At 41.0% G+C, this 14,613-nt stretch overlaps 1 protein-coding gene across 2 annotated transcripts in view; it reads left to right on the top strand.

Moving 5' to 3' along the window:
- LOC115128449 (atrial natriuretic peptide receptor 1-like) overlaps positions 1–14,613 on the top strand; it is a 119,536-nt gene that overhangs the window by 36,991 nt on the left and 67,932 nt on the right. For both annotated transcript variants that reach the window (XM_029658300.2, XM_065017759.1), the window contains one exon: positions 13,016–13,129. In XM_029658300.2, coding sequence (XP_029514160.1) covers positions 13,016–13,129 — 114 coding nt within the window. The remainder of the gene's footprint in view (positions 1–13,015; positions 13,130–14,613) is intronic.

Here is a 14,613-nt window from a genome sequence, read left to right as displayed (position 1 = left end):
GTTGTTCACCATTATGCCAATGGTTACTTTAAAACACTTAAAGAGTTAGGTTCTCCACAATACTAACCTAATTGACAGAGTGAAAAGAAGGAAGCCTGTACAGAATAAAACATTTCCAAAACATGTATCCTGTTAGCAACAAATCACTAAAGTAATACTGCAAACAATGTGGTAAAGCAATTCACTTTTTGTCCTGAATGTAAAGTGTTATGTTTGGGGCAAATCCAATACAACACATTACCGAGTACCTTTCTCCATATTTTCAAACATAGTGGTGGCTGCATCATGCTATGTCTGCCGAAGTCGATGCCTCTCCTTGTTCGGGCGATGCTCTGCAGTCGACGTCACCGGTCTTCTGGCCATCATTGATCCATGTTTCATTTTCCATTGGTTTTGTCTTGTCTTCCTACATACCTGGTTCCAATCCCATTCATTTATTGTTGTGTATTTAACCCTCTGTTTACCCTCATGTCCTTGTCAGAGATTGTTTATTGTTGTGCTCGTGATTTATGGACTGGTGTGCGACGGGTTCTTGTACCCACGTTTATTTTATTATATACTTTGGTTTTGGAGTTTGTTTACGTTATTAAACTACTCCATTATACCAAGTTTGATTCTCCTGCGCCTGACTTCCCACCTACACACACAACATGACACTATGGGTATGCTTGTAATCATTAAGGACTGCGGAGTTTTTCAGGGTAAAAAGAAACGGAATGGTTCAGTCTGTTTTCCACCAGACACTGGGTGATTAATCCACCTTTCAGCAGGACAATAACCTAAAACACAAGGCCAAATCTACACTGGAGTTGCTTACCAAGAAGACAGTGAATGTTCTTGAGTGGCCCAGTTACAGTTTTGTCCTAAATATTGTTGAAAATCTATTGCAAGACTTGAAAATGGTTGTCTAGAAATGATAACCAAACAATTTAACAGAAAATAATCATGTACAAATGTTACACAATCCAGGTGTGCAAAACTCTTAGAGATTTACCCAGAAAGACTCACAGCTGTAATTGCTGCCAAATGCACTTCTACAAAGTATTGACTAAGGGGTGAGAATACTTAGGAAAATTAGATAATTCTGTATTTCATTTGGGATAAATTTGCAAAAATGTCTGTAAACATGTTTTCACTTTGTCATTATTGGGTATTGTGTGTAGATTGGTGAGAAGACAAATCAGTTTAGTCCATTTTGAATTCAGGCTGTAACACAACATAATGTGGAATAAATCAAGGGGTATGAATACTTTCTGAAGGCCATGTACTCTATGTACCTTCTTTTTTCAAGAGAGGAATTGATGAGACAAAGGAATGAGGAAAATATGACTATGCCAACAACATGCTACAGCTGAATATGTCTGATTATATCTCCCAAAACACAGTAACACTGTATGAGAAATATAGTGTGTTTAGCATGCAGATGACTTGTCTTGATGACAGTACCCAGACAGCAAAACTACAACCACACCTACAATGTTACGGCCAGTTACCACTTGGTATTATGGTCAGTTAAACCAAGCTAATCCATTTTCCCAGCATACTAAACCATTTGACAAAACAAACTTGCACAGTGAATGGAAGTTATGTCAAGTTTGTCCCTCTGGCGGACATTTTAAATAGATGCAAGCTGGAACACAATCTTGGGGAAAAAACGTGCAACTCTAGCTGTGTACAGCGCTGTCCGCATGTTTTCTCACCCTAATTAGCCATGTACATTAGTCTGTACTGTAAATCAAATGTATTTCACTCCTTCGCAAATAAAGTCTAGAGCTTGATGTGTGCTACACCTTCTACATACACTCTTAGAAAAAAAGGTGCTATCTGGAACCTAAAAGGGCTATTCAGCTGTCCCCATCGGAGAACCCTTGTTGGTTCCAGGTTCCTTTCCATAGAGGGTTCTACCTGGAACCCAAAAGGGTTCTACCTGGAACCAAAAAGGGTTCTCCTATGGGAACAGCCGAAGAACCCTATGGGAACCCTTTTTTCTAAGAGTGTGCAGCATAAAGTTTGGTATGATTTTTAGATCCTTGAGTTTTTACAGAATGCAGGCTCTGACCAATTTCGCCACATTCTTAAATTACAGCCATGTTTTTGCTCACAAGCTCGTGGAAGATCGGGCTCCTCCTCTTAAAAGTGTCACATGTAGCACAGAGCCCATTTGTCATACATTCCTATGTATTACATAGGTAGAACATGACTCACGCCATGAGTATTATAGATTATCTCTTGCCTAAATGTGTAAAGCCATGTTTAATTACTTGGTCAGTATGTTCAGTTCAGTTTTTTTTATATTGATTGCCGTCTCCTCTTGCGTCATTCACTATTGTTGTAACGTCTACAATACAATAAGAAGAGCGAGCAAGGAAATGGAAAAATCAAGTAGATTGGAAAAGTGAAAGAAGGCAGCATGTCACGAAGAAAGAGTGAATGCATTGAACATACAGAAAGACAGGGAAAAAAAGAAAAGCATGATGAGTCTGCGGTAGGGAAACAGAGGGAAGGAGTTATGCTAATCGTATGGGATTCTGCCTCACTATTAGCTATTTCAGATGATGGAATGTGGGAGAAAAAAAAGAACACAGAATGTGAGAGAAAAAAAGAACACAGAATGGGCATCAACACTGTCACATGACCCGAGTGGCTGGATGAGTGAGAATCGCAGAATGGCGAACTTACTAAACGACTGAGAGTTTGACTGTGTGATATTAGATTGCTTCTTGTGTAAATATTTTCCGTTTGGATTTTAACATCCACTCATTTCATCATGACTGAACACTCATTTCATCATCACGCAACAGTTTGATGCATGTTCACTTGCAGTCTGACTTGTCATCAACCAAATGATACAGACTGCCTGAGAGAATGATATGAGAAAAAACAACACTGGTTTGGTCTGAGCAAGGCAGTTAACCCACTGTTCCCCAGGCGCTGAAGACGTGGATGTTGATTAAGGCAGCCTCCCGCACCTCTCTGATTCAGAGGGGTTGGGTTAAATGCGGAAGACACATTTCAGTTGAATACATTGTTGTTCAACTGACTAGGTATCCTCCTTCCCTTTCCCTTTCCCTTTCTTGGAGCTCCCAAGTGGCGCAGCGGTCTAAGACACTCGAATCCAGGCTGCATCACAACCAGCCGTGATTGGGAGTCCCATAGGGCGGCTCACAATTGGCCCAGCGTCGTCCAGGTTTGGCCGGTGTAGGCCGTCATTGTAATTTGGTCTTAACTGACTTGCCTAGTCTTTTTTAAAACACAGGTGGGTATACGGCATTTGAGAATTCGTCATTGGCTTTGATACTCTGATTGGTTAGAGATGATCCAATCACTGATGACTTTGTTTTTGTACAGCATCCCTCCATTTTGACTTCATCACAAAAGATTTCAATGATGGCAGTCTGAAGTATGTAGCAAACATAGAGCTGCGGAAGAATTCAGTTTGACTCGTCAGGCAAGATGGTCATACAATACCAAACATATAGGCCATTTAGATATTTGATTTCGAATTTTAGGACCCCTGTAGGCACAGTTGAAGTCGGAAGTTTACATACACCTACACGGAACCCAAACCGGCTGCGCGCGTGCACCATCGTGCGCCATCGTGCATAAATGTATTTTGTCCCCCTACACCAAACGCGATCACAACACGCCGGTTAAAATATCAAAACAAACTCTGAACCAATTACATTAATTTGGGGACAGGTCGAAAAGCATTAAACATTTATGGCAGTTTAGCTAGTTAGCTTGCACTTGCTTGCTAATTTGCCCTCTTTAGCTAGCTAGCTGTTGCTAGCTAATTTGTCCTGGGATATAAACATTAGGTTGTTATTGTACCTGAAATGCACAAGGTCCTCTTCTCCACAATTAATCCACACATAAAAATGGTCAACCGAATCGTTTCTAGTCATCTCTCCTCCTTCCAGGCATTTTCATCATTTAACTTATATGGTGATTGGCATCTCAACTTTCATAATATTACCACGACAACCGGCAACAGTTCATCTTTCAATCACCCACATGCGTATAACCAATGAGGAGATGGCACGTGGGTACCTGCTTCTATAAACCAATGAGGAGATGGGAGAGGCAGGACTTGCAGCACGATCTGCGTCAGCAATAGGAATGACTTCTATTTTAGCCCTTGGCAACGCAGACGCTCATTGACGTGCGTGAGCAGTGTGGGTGGAATAATTGAATAACATAGATTCCTAAATTTATTTTGCAATGCTCGCACACGCGACTCGAGCGGTGTAGTCAGGGTATTAGGTTGGAGTCATTAAAACTTGTTTTTCAACCACTCCACAAATTTCTTGTTAACAAACTATAGTTTTGGCAAGTCGGTTAGGAAATCTATTTTGTGCATGACACAAGTCATTTTTCCAACAATTGTTTACAGACAGATTATTTCACTTAATATTCACTGTATCACAATTCCAGTAGGTCAGAAGTTTACGTACACTAAGTTGACTGTGGCTTTAAACAGCTTGGAAAATTCCAGAAAATGATGTCATGGCTTTAGAAGCTTCTGATATGCAAATTGACATGATTTAAGTAAATTGGAGGTGTACCTGTGGATGTATTTCAAGGCCTACCCTCAAACTCAGTGCCTCTTTGCCTTACATCATGGGAAAATCAAAATAAATCAGCGAGGACCTCAGAAAAAAGGATGAACCAGACCTCCATAAGTCTGGGTCATCTTTGGGAGTAATTTCCAAACGCCTGAAGGTACCACGTTCATCTGCACAAAACAATAGTACGCAAGTATAAACACCATGGGACCACGCAGCCGTCATACCGCTCAGGAAGGAGACACGTTCTGTCTCCTAGAGATGAACGTACTTTGGTGCGAAAAGTGCAAATCAATCCCAGAACAACAGCAAAGGACCTTGTGAAGATGCTGGAGGAAAAGGGGTACAAAAGTATCTATATCCACAATAAAACAAGTCCTATATCGACATAACCTGAAAGGCCGCTTAGCAAGGAAGAAGCCACTGCTCCAAAACCACCATAAAAAATCCAGACTACGGTTTGCAACTGCACATGGGGTCAAAGATCGTACTGGAAATGTCCTCTGGTCTGATGAAACAGAAATAGAACTGTTTGGCCATAATGACCATCGTTTTGTTTGGAGGGAAAAGAGGGAGGCTTGCAAGCCGAAGAACACCATCCCAACCGTGAAGCACGGGGGTGGCAGAATCATGTTGTGGGGGTGCTTTGCTGTAGGAGGGACTGATGCACTTCACAAAATAGATGGCATCATGAGGATGGAAAATTATGTGGATATATTGAAGCAACATCTCAAGACATCAGTGAGGAAGTTAAAGCTTGGTCACAAATGGGTCTTCCAAATGGACAATGACCCCAAGCATACTTCCAAAGTTGTGGCAAAATGGCTTAAGGACAACAAAGTCAAGGTATTGGAGTAACCATCACAAAGCCCTGACCTCAATCCTATAGAAAATGTGTGTGCAGACCTGAAAAAGCATGTGCGACCAAGGAGGCCTACAAACTTGACTCAGTTACACCAGCTCTGTCAGGAGGAATGGGCCAAAATACATTAAACTTATTGTGGGAAGTTTGTGGAAAGCTACCTGAAACGTTTGACCCAAGTTAAACAATTTAAAGGCAATGCTACCAAATACTAATTGATTGTATGTTAACTTCTGACTGAGGAATGTGATGAAAGAAATTAAAGCTGAAATAAATCATTCTCTCTACTATTATTCTGACATTTCATATTCTTAAAATAAAGTGGTGATCCTAACTGACCTAAGACAGGGAATTTTTACTCGGGTTAAATGTCAGGAATTGTGAAAAACTGAGTTTAAATGTGTTTGGCTAAGGTGTATGTAAACTTCCGACTTCAACTGTGTCAGAAAAATATATTTAGAAACGCATTGAATGACACATTCATACGTGGCAAAACAGATAGTCAAAAAATAAATAAAAAGGAAGTGTTTTGAAGTATGTATCCTTTATCTGACAGATATAGAAAGCTCAGATTTATATATATAAAAAAACATGTGGGTTGACACGTACTCTTATGATGTGGAAAGAACCTATTCATCTCCAGTCATTTTTACAGACACCGGCGGAAGCAGTTGATTGAGACGCGGCCCAGAAGTCTCTCTTAAACACACAGACTTTGATGAACACAATTATTGTGCTATTTCGATTTAATTCAAATTTTACAAGTCCCATCTGCTGATGTCACAGACGCTATCTTGAGTACAGCATTGGGCCAATGTGCCAATGATGTGTTGAAATTGGTTTTCTGTCCCCAAACACCAGTCTCCTGTTATTCCAATTTTTCAGTGCACCAGGTATTCCTGGTTGGTCATGGTCTTATTTCAGACACTGATTGTTGGAAATTGAAAACAGTATTCGGATCCCTTGATTTTTTCCACATTTTGTTACGTAACAACCTTATTCTAAAATGGATTAAATTGTTTTTTCCCCCTCAATAATCTACACACAATACCGCAAAAGCATGTTTTTAGTAATGTTTGCAAAAGTATTTTTTTTTAAATCTGAAATATTACATTTACATAAGTATTCAGACGTTTTATTCAATAGTTTGTTGAAGCATCTTTGGCAGCAATTACAGCTTCGAGTCTTCTTGGGTATGACACTGCAAGCTTGGCACACCTGTACACAGCATGATGCTGCCACCACCATGCTTCATAGTAGGGAAGGTGACGGGCTTCCTTCAGAGGTGACGCTTGGCATTCAGGCCAAAGACTTCAATATTGGTTTCATCAGACCAGAGAATCTTGTTTTTCATGGTCTGAGAGTACTTTAAGTGCATTTGGCAAACTCCAAGCAGACTGGCATGTGCCTTTTACTGAGGATCTGGAAGCCACTCCTCAGTGGCTGATTGGTGGAGATTGGTGGAGTGCTGCAGAAATGGTTGTCCTTCTGGAAAGTTCTCCCATCTCCACAGAGGCACTCTGGAGCTCTGTCAGAGTGACCATCGGGTTCTTGGTCACCTCCCTGACCAAGGCCCTTCTCTCCCGATTGCTCAGTTTGGCTGGGCGGCCAGCTCTAAGAAAGTCTTGGTGGTTCCAAACTTCTTCCATTTAAGATTGATGGAGTCCACTGTTGTCTTGGGGACCTGCAATGCTGCAGAAATGTTTTGGTACCCTTCTCCAGATCCTGTCTCTGAGCTCTACGGACAAATCCTTCGACCTCACGGCTTGGTTTTTGCTCTGACATGTATTTTCAAGTGTGGGACCTTATACAGACCAGTGTGTGCCTTTCCAAATCATGTCCAATCAATTTAATTTACCACAGTTGGACTCCCAATCATCTTGTAGAAACATCTCAAGGATGAGCTCAAATTTGAGTCTCATATCAAAGGGTCTGAATTCTTATGTAAATAAGGTATTTTATTTTTTTATTTTCAATAAATTTGCACAAAAAAATAACTGTTTTCGCTTTGTCATTGTGTGTAGATTGATGAGGAACATTTTTTATTTAGAATGAGGCTGTAACGTAACTAGAAAGATTACCAGGACATATACTCAGAGCATTTGTCTTCACTGACATTTTCAAACTCTCCATGAGAGAGTCTGTAATACCTACATGTCCCTGCGCTCAAGAAAGCGATGGTAACCTGCCTAAATGACTACCGCCCTGTAGCACTCACGTTGGTAGCCATGAAGTGCCTGGCTCACATTAACACCATCATCCCGGAACTCTTGGATGAAAGAACAAAGGAGGATAAAAGACAAGGGGACAGATTTGATTGTTGCACATGGTCCATTAACACATAAACGAAAAGGCTTGATGTGTCTTCTGTTGTTGTTTTGCTGTAGGCTAAGCTCTTATACTTACTGATCTCAGAGCAACCATGTATTCCCTCAACTCTAGCATGTGGTTATGAAGTCCTGTGTTGTAACTAAGGGTGATGCATACATAACAATTACAAATATAGCTGCGAGCAGCAGCAATGAACGGGGTTCACAGGATGCCAGAAAGGACACAAGGTCAGTTTGATAACAAAGCAAGCACTCTATCATGTAGAATCAATCTTAACTCTCCTTCCAGACTCATATTAAACATCTACAATCCAAAATTAAATCTAGAATAAGCTTCCTATTTCGCAACAAAGCTTCCTTCACTCACGCTGCCAAACATACCCTCGTAAAATTGACTATCCTACCGATCCTCGACTTCGGCGATGTCATTTACAAAATAGCCTCCAACACTCTACTCAGCAAACTGGATTGCAGGCTATCACAGTTCCATCCGTTTTGTCACCAAAGTCCCATATACCACCCACCACTGCGACCTGTATGCTCTCGTCGGCTGGCCCTCGCTACATATTCGTTGACGGATCCACTGGCTCCAGGTCATCTATAAGTCTTTGCTTGGTAAAGCTCCGCTTTATCTCAGCTCACTGGTCACCATAACAACACCCACCCGTAGCACACGCTCCAGCAGGTATATCTCACTGGTCATCCCCAAAGCCAACACCTCCTTTGGCCGCCTTTCCTTCCGGTTCTCTGCTGCCAATGACTGGAACGAATGGCAAAAATCGCAGAAGTTGGAGACTTATATCTCCCTCACTATCTTTAAGCATCAGCTATCTGAGCAGCTAACCAATCGCTGCAGCTGTACATAGCCCATCTGTAAATAGCCTAAAAATCTACCTACCTCATCCCCATATTGTTTTTATTTACTTTTTTGCTCTATTGCACACCAGTATTTCTACTTGAACATCATCATCTGCACATCTATCACTCCAGTGTTAATTTGCTAAATTGTAATTACTTCACCTACTATGGCCTATTTATTTTCTTACCCCCTCACACCATTTGCACACACTGTATATAGACTTTCTCTATTGTGTTATTGACTGTACGTTTGTTTATTCCATGTGTAACTCTGTGTTGTTGTTTGTGTTACACTGCTTTGCTTTATCTTGGCCAGGTCACAGTTGTTGATGAGAACTTGTTCTCAACTGACCTTCCTGGTTAAATAAAGTTGAAATAAAAAATCTAAATAAAAAAAAGTGCAATCATAAGTCTAAATACAAAATATGGAGTGAAACTGGCCATCGTTCATGAGGAGAAGATTATTTAGAGCATTGGCGTTACATATGCAAGGAATTAGTTGTTTATAGTTTCCTTGTTTTTCGAGATATCAATACCAAATTCAGTATGGTTCATCTTAGAGATGTCTATGATAGCAATGGCAAGCTCATAAGCCACTGTGGAGTGGATTTACAGTGGTTTCAAATCAGATTTTTGATTTGTCAATAACTCAGCCACCTTTTGACCAATCCCTTTTTTTAAACTAAACTAAAACATGTACCATGGACCTACATTCCACATTTGGTGTTATTTGGTCTTATGGTTCACGAGTAGAAGAATTTTGAAGTATTTTGAGAATATTTAAGCATATTTGTAAGGGATTTCTTCCACTGACGGAGAGGCGGACCAAAGCGCAGCATGGTTATTTTGATTAATGTTTTAATAAATAACTTCACATGAACAAACTAACAAACTAACAAAAACAAGAAACGTGAAAACCCAAAACAGCCCTATCTGGTGCAAAACACAGAGACAGGAACAATCACCCACAAACACACAGTGACACCCAGGCTACCTAAGTATGATTCTCAATCAGAGACAACTAATGACACCTGCCTCTGATTGAGAACCATACTAGGCCGAAACATAGAAATACCCAAATCATAGAAAAACAAACATAGACTGCCTCACCCAACTCACGCCCTGACCATACTAAATAATGACAAAACAAAGGAAATAAAGGTCAGAACGTGACAATATTAGCTTATGTGCTGATATGCATCTACTGGTATAGTGTGGCCATGTTTGTATTTTGTATTTATTATGGATCCCCATTTTCTGCTCTTCCTGGGGTCCAGCAAAATTAAGGCAGTTATATAATTTTACAAAACATTTACAGATTTCACAAACACACTGTGTGCCCTCAGGCCCCTACTCCACCACTACTACATATCTACAATACAAAATCAATGTGTACATGTGTGTATAGTGCATATGTCATTGTGTGTGTGTGTGTGTATGCATGAGTGTGTGCCAATGTTAGTTTTGCTTCACAGTCCCCGCTGTTCCATAAGGTGTATTTTATATGTTTTTTTAATCACATTTTACTGGTTGCATCAGTTACTTGATGTGGAATAGAGTTCCATGTAGTAATGGCTCTATGTGGTACTGTGCGCCTCCCATAGTCTGTTCTGGAATTGGGGACTGTGAAGAGACCTCTGGTGGCATGTCTTGTGGGGTATGCATGAGTGTCCGAGCTGTGTGTCAGTATTTCAGCTCGGTGCATTCAACATGTCAACACCTCTCACAAATACAAGTAGTGATGAAGTCAATCTCTCCTCCACTTTGAGCCAGGAGAGATTGACATCCATATTATTAATGTTAGCTCTCTGTTTACATCCGAGGGCCAAACGTGCTGACCTGTTCTGAACCAATTGAAATTTTCCTAAGTCCCTTTTTGTGGCATCTGACCACACGACTGAACAGTAGTCCAGGTGTGACTAAACTAGGGCCTGTAGGACCTGCCTTGTTGATAAGTGCTTTTAAGAAGGTAGAGCAGCGCTTTATTATGGACAGACTTCTCCCCATCTTAGCTACTGTTGTATCAATATGTTTTGACCACGACAGTCAAACCTCAACTTGCTCAATTTCCACATGATTTATTACAATATTTTGTTTAGGTTTAGGGTTTTTTGAATGATTTGTCCCAAATTCAATGCTTTTAGTTGTAGAAATATTTGGGACTAACTTATTCCTTGCCGCCCACTCTGAAACTAACTGCAGCTCTTTGTTAAATGTTACAGTCATTTCAGTCTCTGTAGTAGCTGACATATATAGTGTTGAGCTTTACTCAAAGCCAGTGGCGTGTCTTTACTAAGGATTGAAAAAAGTAAGGGGCCTAGACAGCTGCCCTGCGGAAATCCTGATTCTCCCTGGATTATGTTGGAGAGGTTTCCATTAAAGAACACCCTCTGTGTTCTATTTAGCAGGTAACTCTTTATCCACAATATAGCAGGGGGTGTAAAGCCATAACACATACGTTTTTCCGGCAGCAGACAGCAGACTATGATCGATAATGTCAATTATTTAATTTTTTGCTTACGGCACCTGGTATTCCCAGGAGGTCTCCCGACCCAGTACTTATCACACTGGGATGGTATTGCCAGAAGCATACCCAGTTTTCTCCCTGAATTAGATCCCTTGGCTCATCTCTGCAAGGGTCAAGTCATGCATCCTCCAAAACATGACCCACCTGGGCGCCTACTTCTTATTGCAATGCTTGCTTAACCCAGAAGTCAGCCGCAACAATGTGTCGGAAGGACACACAGTTCGACTGACGACTGAAGTCAGCTTGCAGGTGCGCGGCCCTGTCACAAGGAGTTGCTAGAGCACAATGAGCAAAGGATGCCCCTAAAAAGTTTCAAGTGTGAAGTGTATTTACAAAGGAGTGGATTTACAAACGATTTAAATGGGGACGCAAAGTCTGATTTCCTGATTCATCAATAACTCAAGCATCTCTTAACCAATCCCTTAGCTCAAACTAAGTTAAGAGATGTATGGTTAATGAGAATACATTTTTCAAAAGTTTTCCAAAATTTCCAAGATGGAGGAAAATGTATCCTGACGGACCTTATGTGTCCTTGAGACACATTTCTTCAGCATGAGGAAAGACACCTACATACAACATTTCAAGTTTCTAGGTCAATATGGGCTTTGGCCTCCCGAGTGGCGCAGCGGTCTAAGGCACTGCATCTCATTTCAAGAGCCGTCACTACATTCCCTGGTTGTATCCCATCCGGCCATGATTGGGAGTCCTATAGGGCGGCACACAATTGGCCCTGCGTCGTCCGGGTTTGGCCGGGGCAGGCCGTCATTGTAAATAAGAATTTGTTCTGAACAGACTTGCCTATTTAAGGTTAAATAAATCAAAATAAAATAAGTGAGCCTGCTTATTACAGCGCCACATCAAATCAAATTTTATTTGTCACATACACATGGTTGGCAGATGTTAATGCGAGTGTAGCGAAATGCTTGTGCTTCTAGTTCCAACAATGCAGTAATAACCAATGAGTAATCTAACCTAACAATTTCACAACAACTACCTTATACACACAAGTGTAAAGGGATGAAGAATATGTACATAAAGATATATGAATGAGTGATGGTACAGAACGGCATAGGCAAGATGCAGTAGATGGTATCGAGTACAGTATATACATATGAGATGTGTAATGTAGGGTATGTAAACATTATATTAAGTGGCATTGTTTAAAGTGGCTAGTGATACATTTTTTACATACATTTTTCCATTATTAAAGTGGCTGGAGTTGAGTCAGTATGTTAGCAGCAGCCACTCAATGTTAGTGGTGGCTGTTTAACAGTCTGAAGGCCTTGAGATAGAAGCTGTTTTTCAGTCTCTCGGTCCCTGCTTTGATGCACCTGTACTGATCTCGCCTTCTGGATGATAGCGGGGTGAACAGGCAGTGGCTCGGGTGGTTGATGTCCTTGATGATCTTTATGGCCTTCCTGTGGCATCGGGTGGTGTAGGTGTCCTGGAGGGCAGGTAGTTTGCCCCGGTGATGCATTGTGCAGACCTCACTACCCTCTGGAGAGCCTTACAGTTGTGGGCGGAGCAGTTGCCGTACCAGGTGGTGATACAGCCCGACAGGATGCTCTCGATTGTGCATCTGTGAGTGACATTCTTTTTGACCAAATCATGGGCTCTAGTGTATGTGTGCCAATTTAGAAAAAAAGTTAGAGTTTTTTGAACATGTCCAGGATTTTTTTTTTTTTTAAATCTAATAATAACAATATGTTTCACATCTTCGCTGTGAACCTCTAATTAAAATGAGACGCAGGAGTTGATGAGTGTTTGTGCCGTCTGTAACATGAGACTATGGCAATGTGTACGGTATAATCTGTATGTTGTGTGTTATGCTTTTGCGTTTTTCTGACTGGTTGTCATTCATCTATCCTGACAGAGTGTGAAGATCCTGACCTACAAAGAGCCACAGAACCCAGAGTACAAGGAGTTTGTTTCCAACCTGAAGACGGACGCCATGAACATGTTCAACTTCACCGTAGAAGACTCGCTGGTAAGTGAGGATGGCCAATTGGTTGCTTGCTTGTTGGTTGATTGATAAATTGATTGACAGGCAGGGTGATACCAGAATAGAAATAAGGTAGAAATAAGACAGTAAAAGTAAAGCTGCATATGATGTTGGCAGGAGATTGGTAGAGACAAAGAGGGTGTCTTTCTTATTCATAGGATGGACACTCAAGAACATCCAACGTTGGAAAGGATTGTACCTCCTTCAGACCCACAGGCAGAATTAAATAGACAAAAAAAGTTGTTTTATTAGATGTACAAACACACCGCTAAATTCACAGGTAGACTCGTAGACCGAAAGAAATGGAATCGCCTCTTGCTGCTTATCTGCTGGCTCACAGTTACCGATGTGGGCCCAAACGGTACCACCTCTATCTGCCTTCACAATGCATGACCTTTCAAAGGCTGCTGGGACAAGAGCTTGTAGAATTTTCATAATTTCTCCTCAGTCCTAACAAAGGTGATGTGATGTGTGTCAGGTTGTTTACACTGTATTGGAGTCAACAGAGTGATGGCAGACACTCCTCCTGAGCTGATTAAAGGTGAAGATTGAAATAGTTTTTACCCTTCTATGCTTTGAATCTGAACTCTTAGAGAAAAGGTGCTCTCTAGAACTAGGTAGAACCCTTTTGAGTTCCATATAGAACCCTCTGTGGAAAGGGTTCTACCAAAAATAGTTATTCTACCTAGAACAAAAAAGGATTCTGCTATGGGGACAGACGAATAACCCATTTGGAACCCGTTTTTGTAAGAATGTAGAGATTGAACATTCTGGCGTTTTTCCTTCTGGCTCCGTTTGGATTTGCTAGTATAGAATTACCTTAACCACATGACATTTGCAGGTTCTCAATGTTCAGATTTAGGAAACCTGTTTACCGGTATGCAATTATCAAATTTTAAGTGTACGTGTTACACTTCAATTCCAACATTTTCAAGTCAGTCAGCAATCGCTGTGGGACATCTAGAAATTGTAATTTCCTTGCACTTTTTATATAATCCCTAAGTATGATTGTCAAGTAAAATGACAATTTTATTAGACTGTTGTCCCTTGCTTGCTAGCTAGCTGACTAGCTACGGCTACAGTCAAGGCAGCCAAGGCCTCTGCAGCCAGAATAACAGCAAAGTAGCTGCATTTGTATTTGTTTACGCTGTTTTCTATTGACATTCCTTTCAATACATCCATAACAATGAGCTGATAATGCTGATTTTCTCTGGCATAGCTAGAAAAGTTTGCCTTCCTATCAGGACACTCGTTGACACTGACTGTTAATTGCGAGGGGATCACATTGCATAACAAACACTAGGGTAGAAGCTAGCTAAATAGTTTGTAGCTAGCAAACCTGCCAATATGACAACTGAATTAAAACATATCAGTAGCTGTAAACAGCTGGATTAAACTAGAAACATGTGGAAGGATTTGACAGCATAGCGGCGGAGGGGACCGGGGAACTGTATGTTCATCACACCACG

The sequence above is a fragment of the Oncorhynchus nerka genome, linkage group LG4 (genome assembly GCF_034236695.1).
Source record: "Oncorhynchus nerka isolate Pitt River linkage group LG4, Oner_Uvic_2.0, whole genome shotgun sequence".
Lineage (NCBI taxonomy): Eukaryota > Metazoa > Chordata > Actinopteri > Salmoniformes > Salmonidae > Oncorhynchus > Oncorhynchus nerka.
The sequence above is the reverse complement of the archived record's forward strand: the minus strand, read 5'-3'. Positions and strand labels throughout refer to the sequence as shown.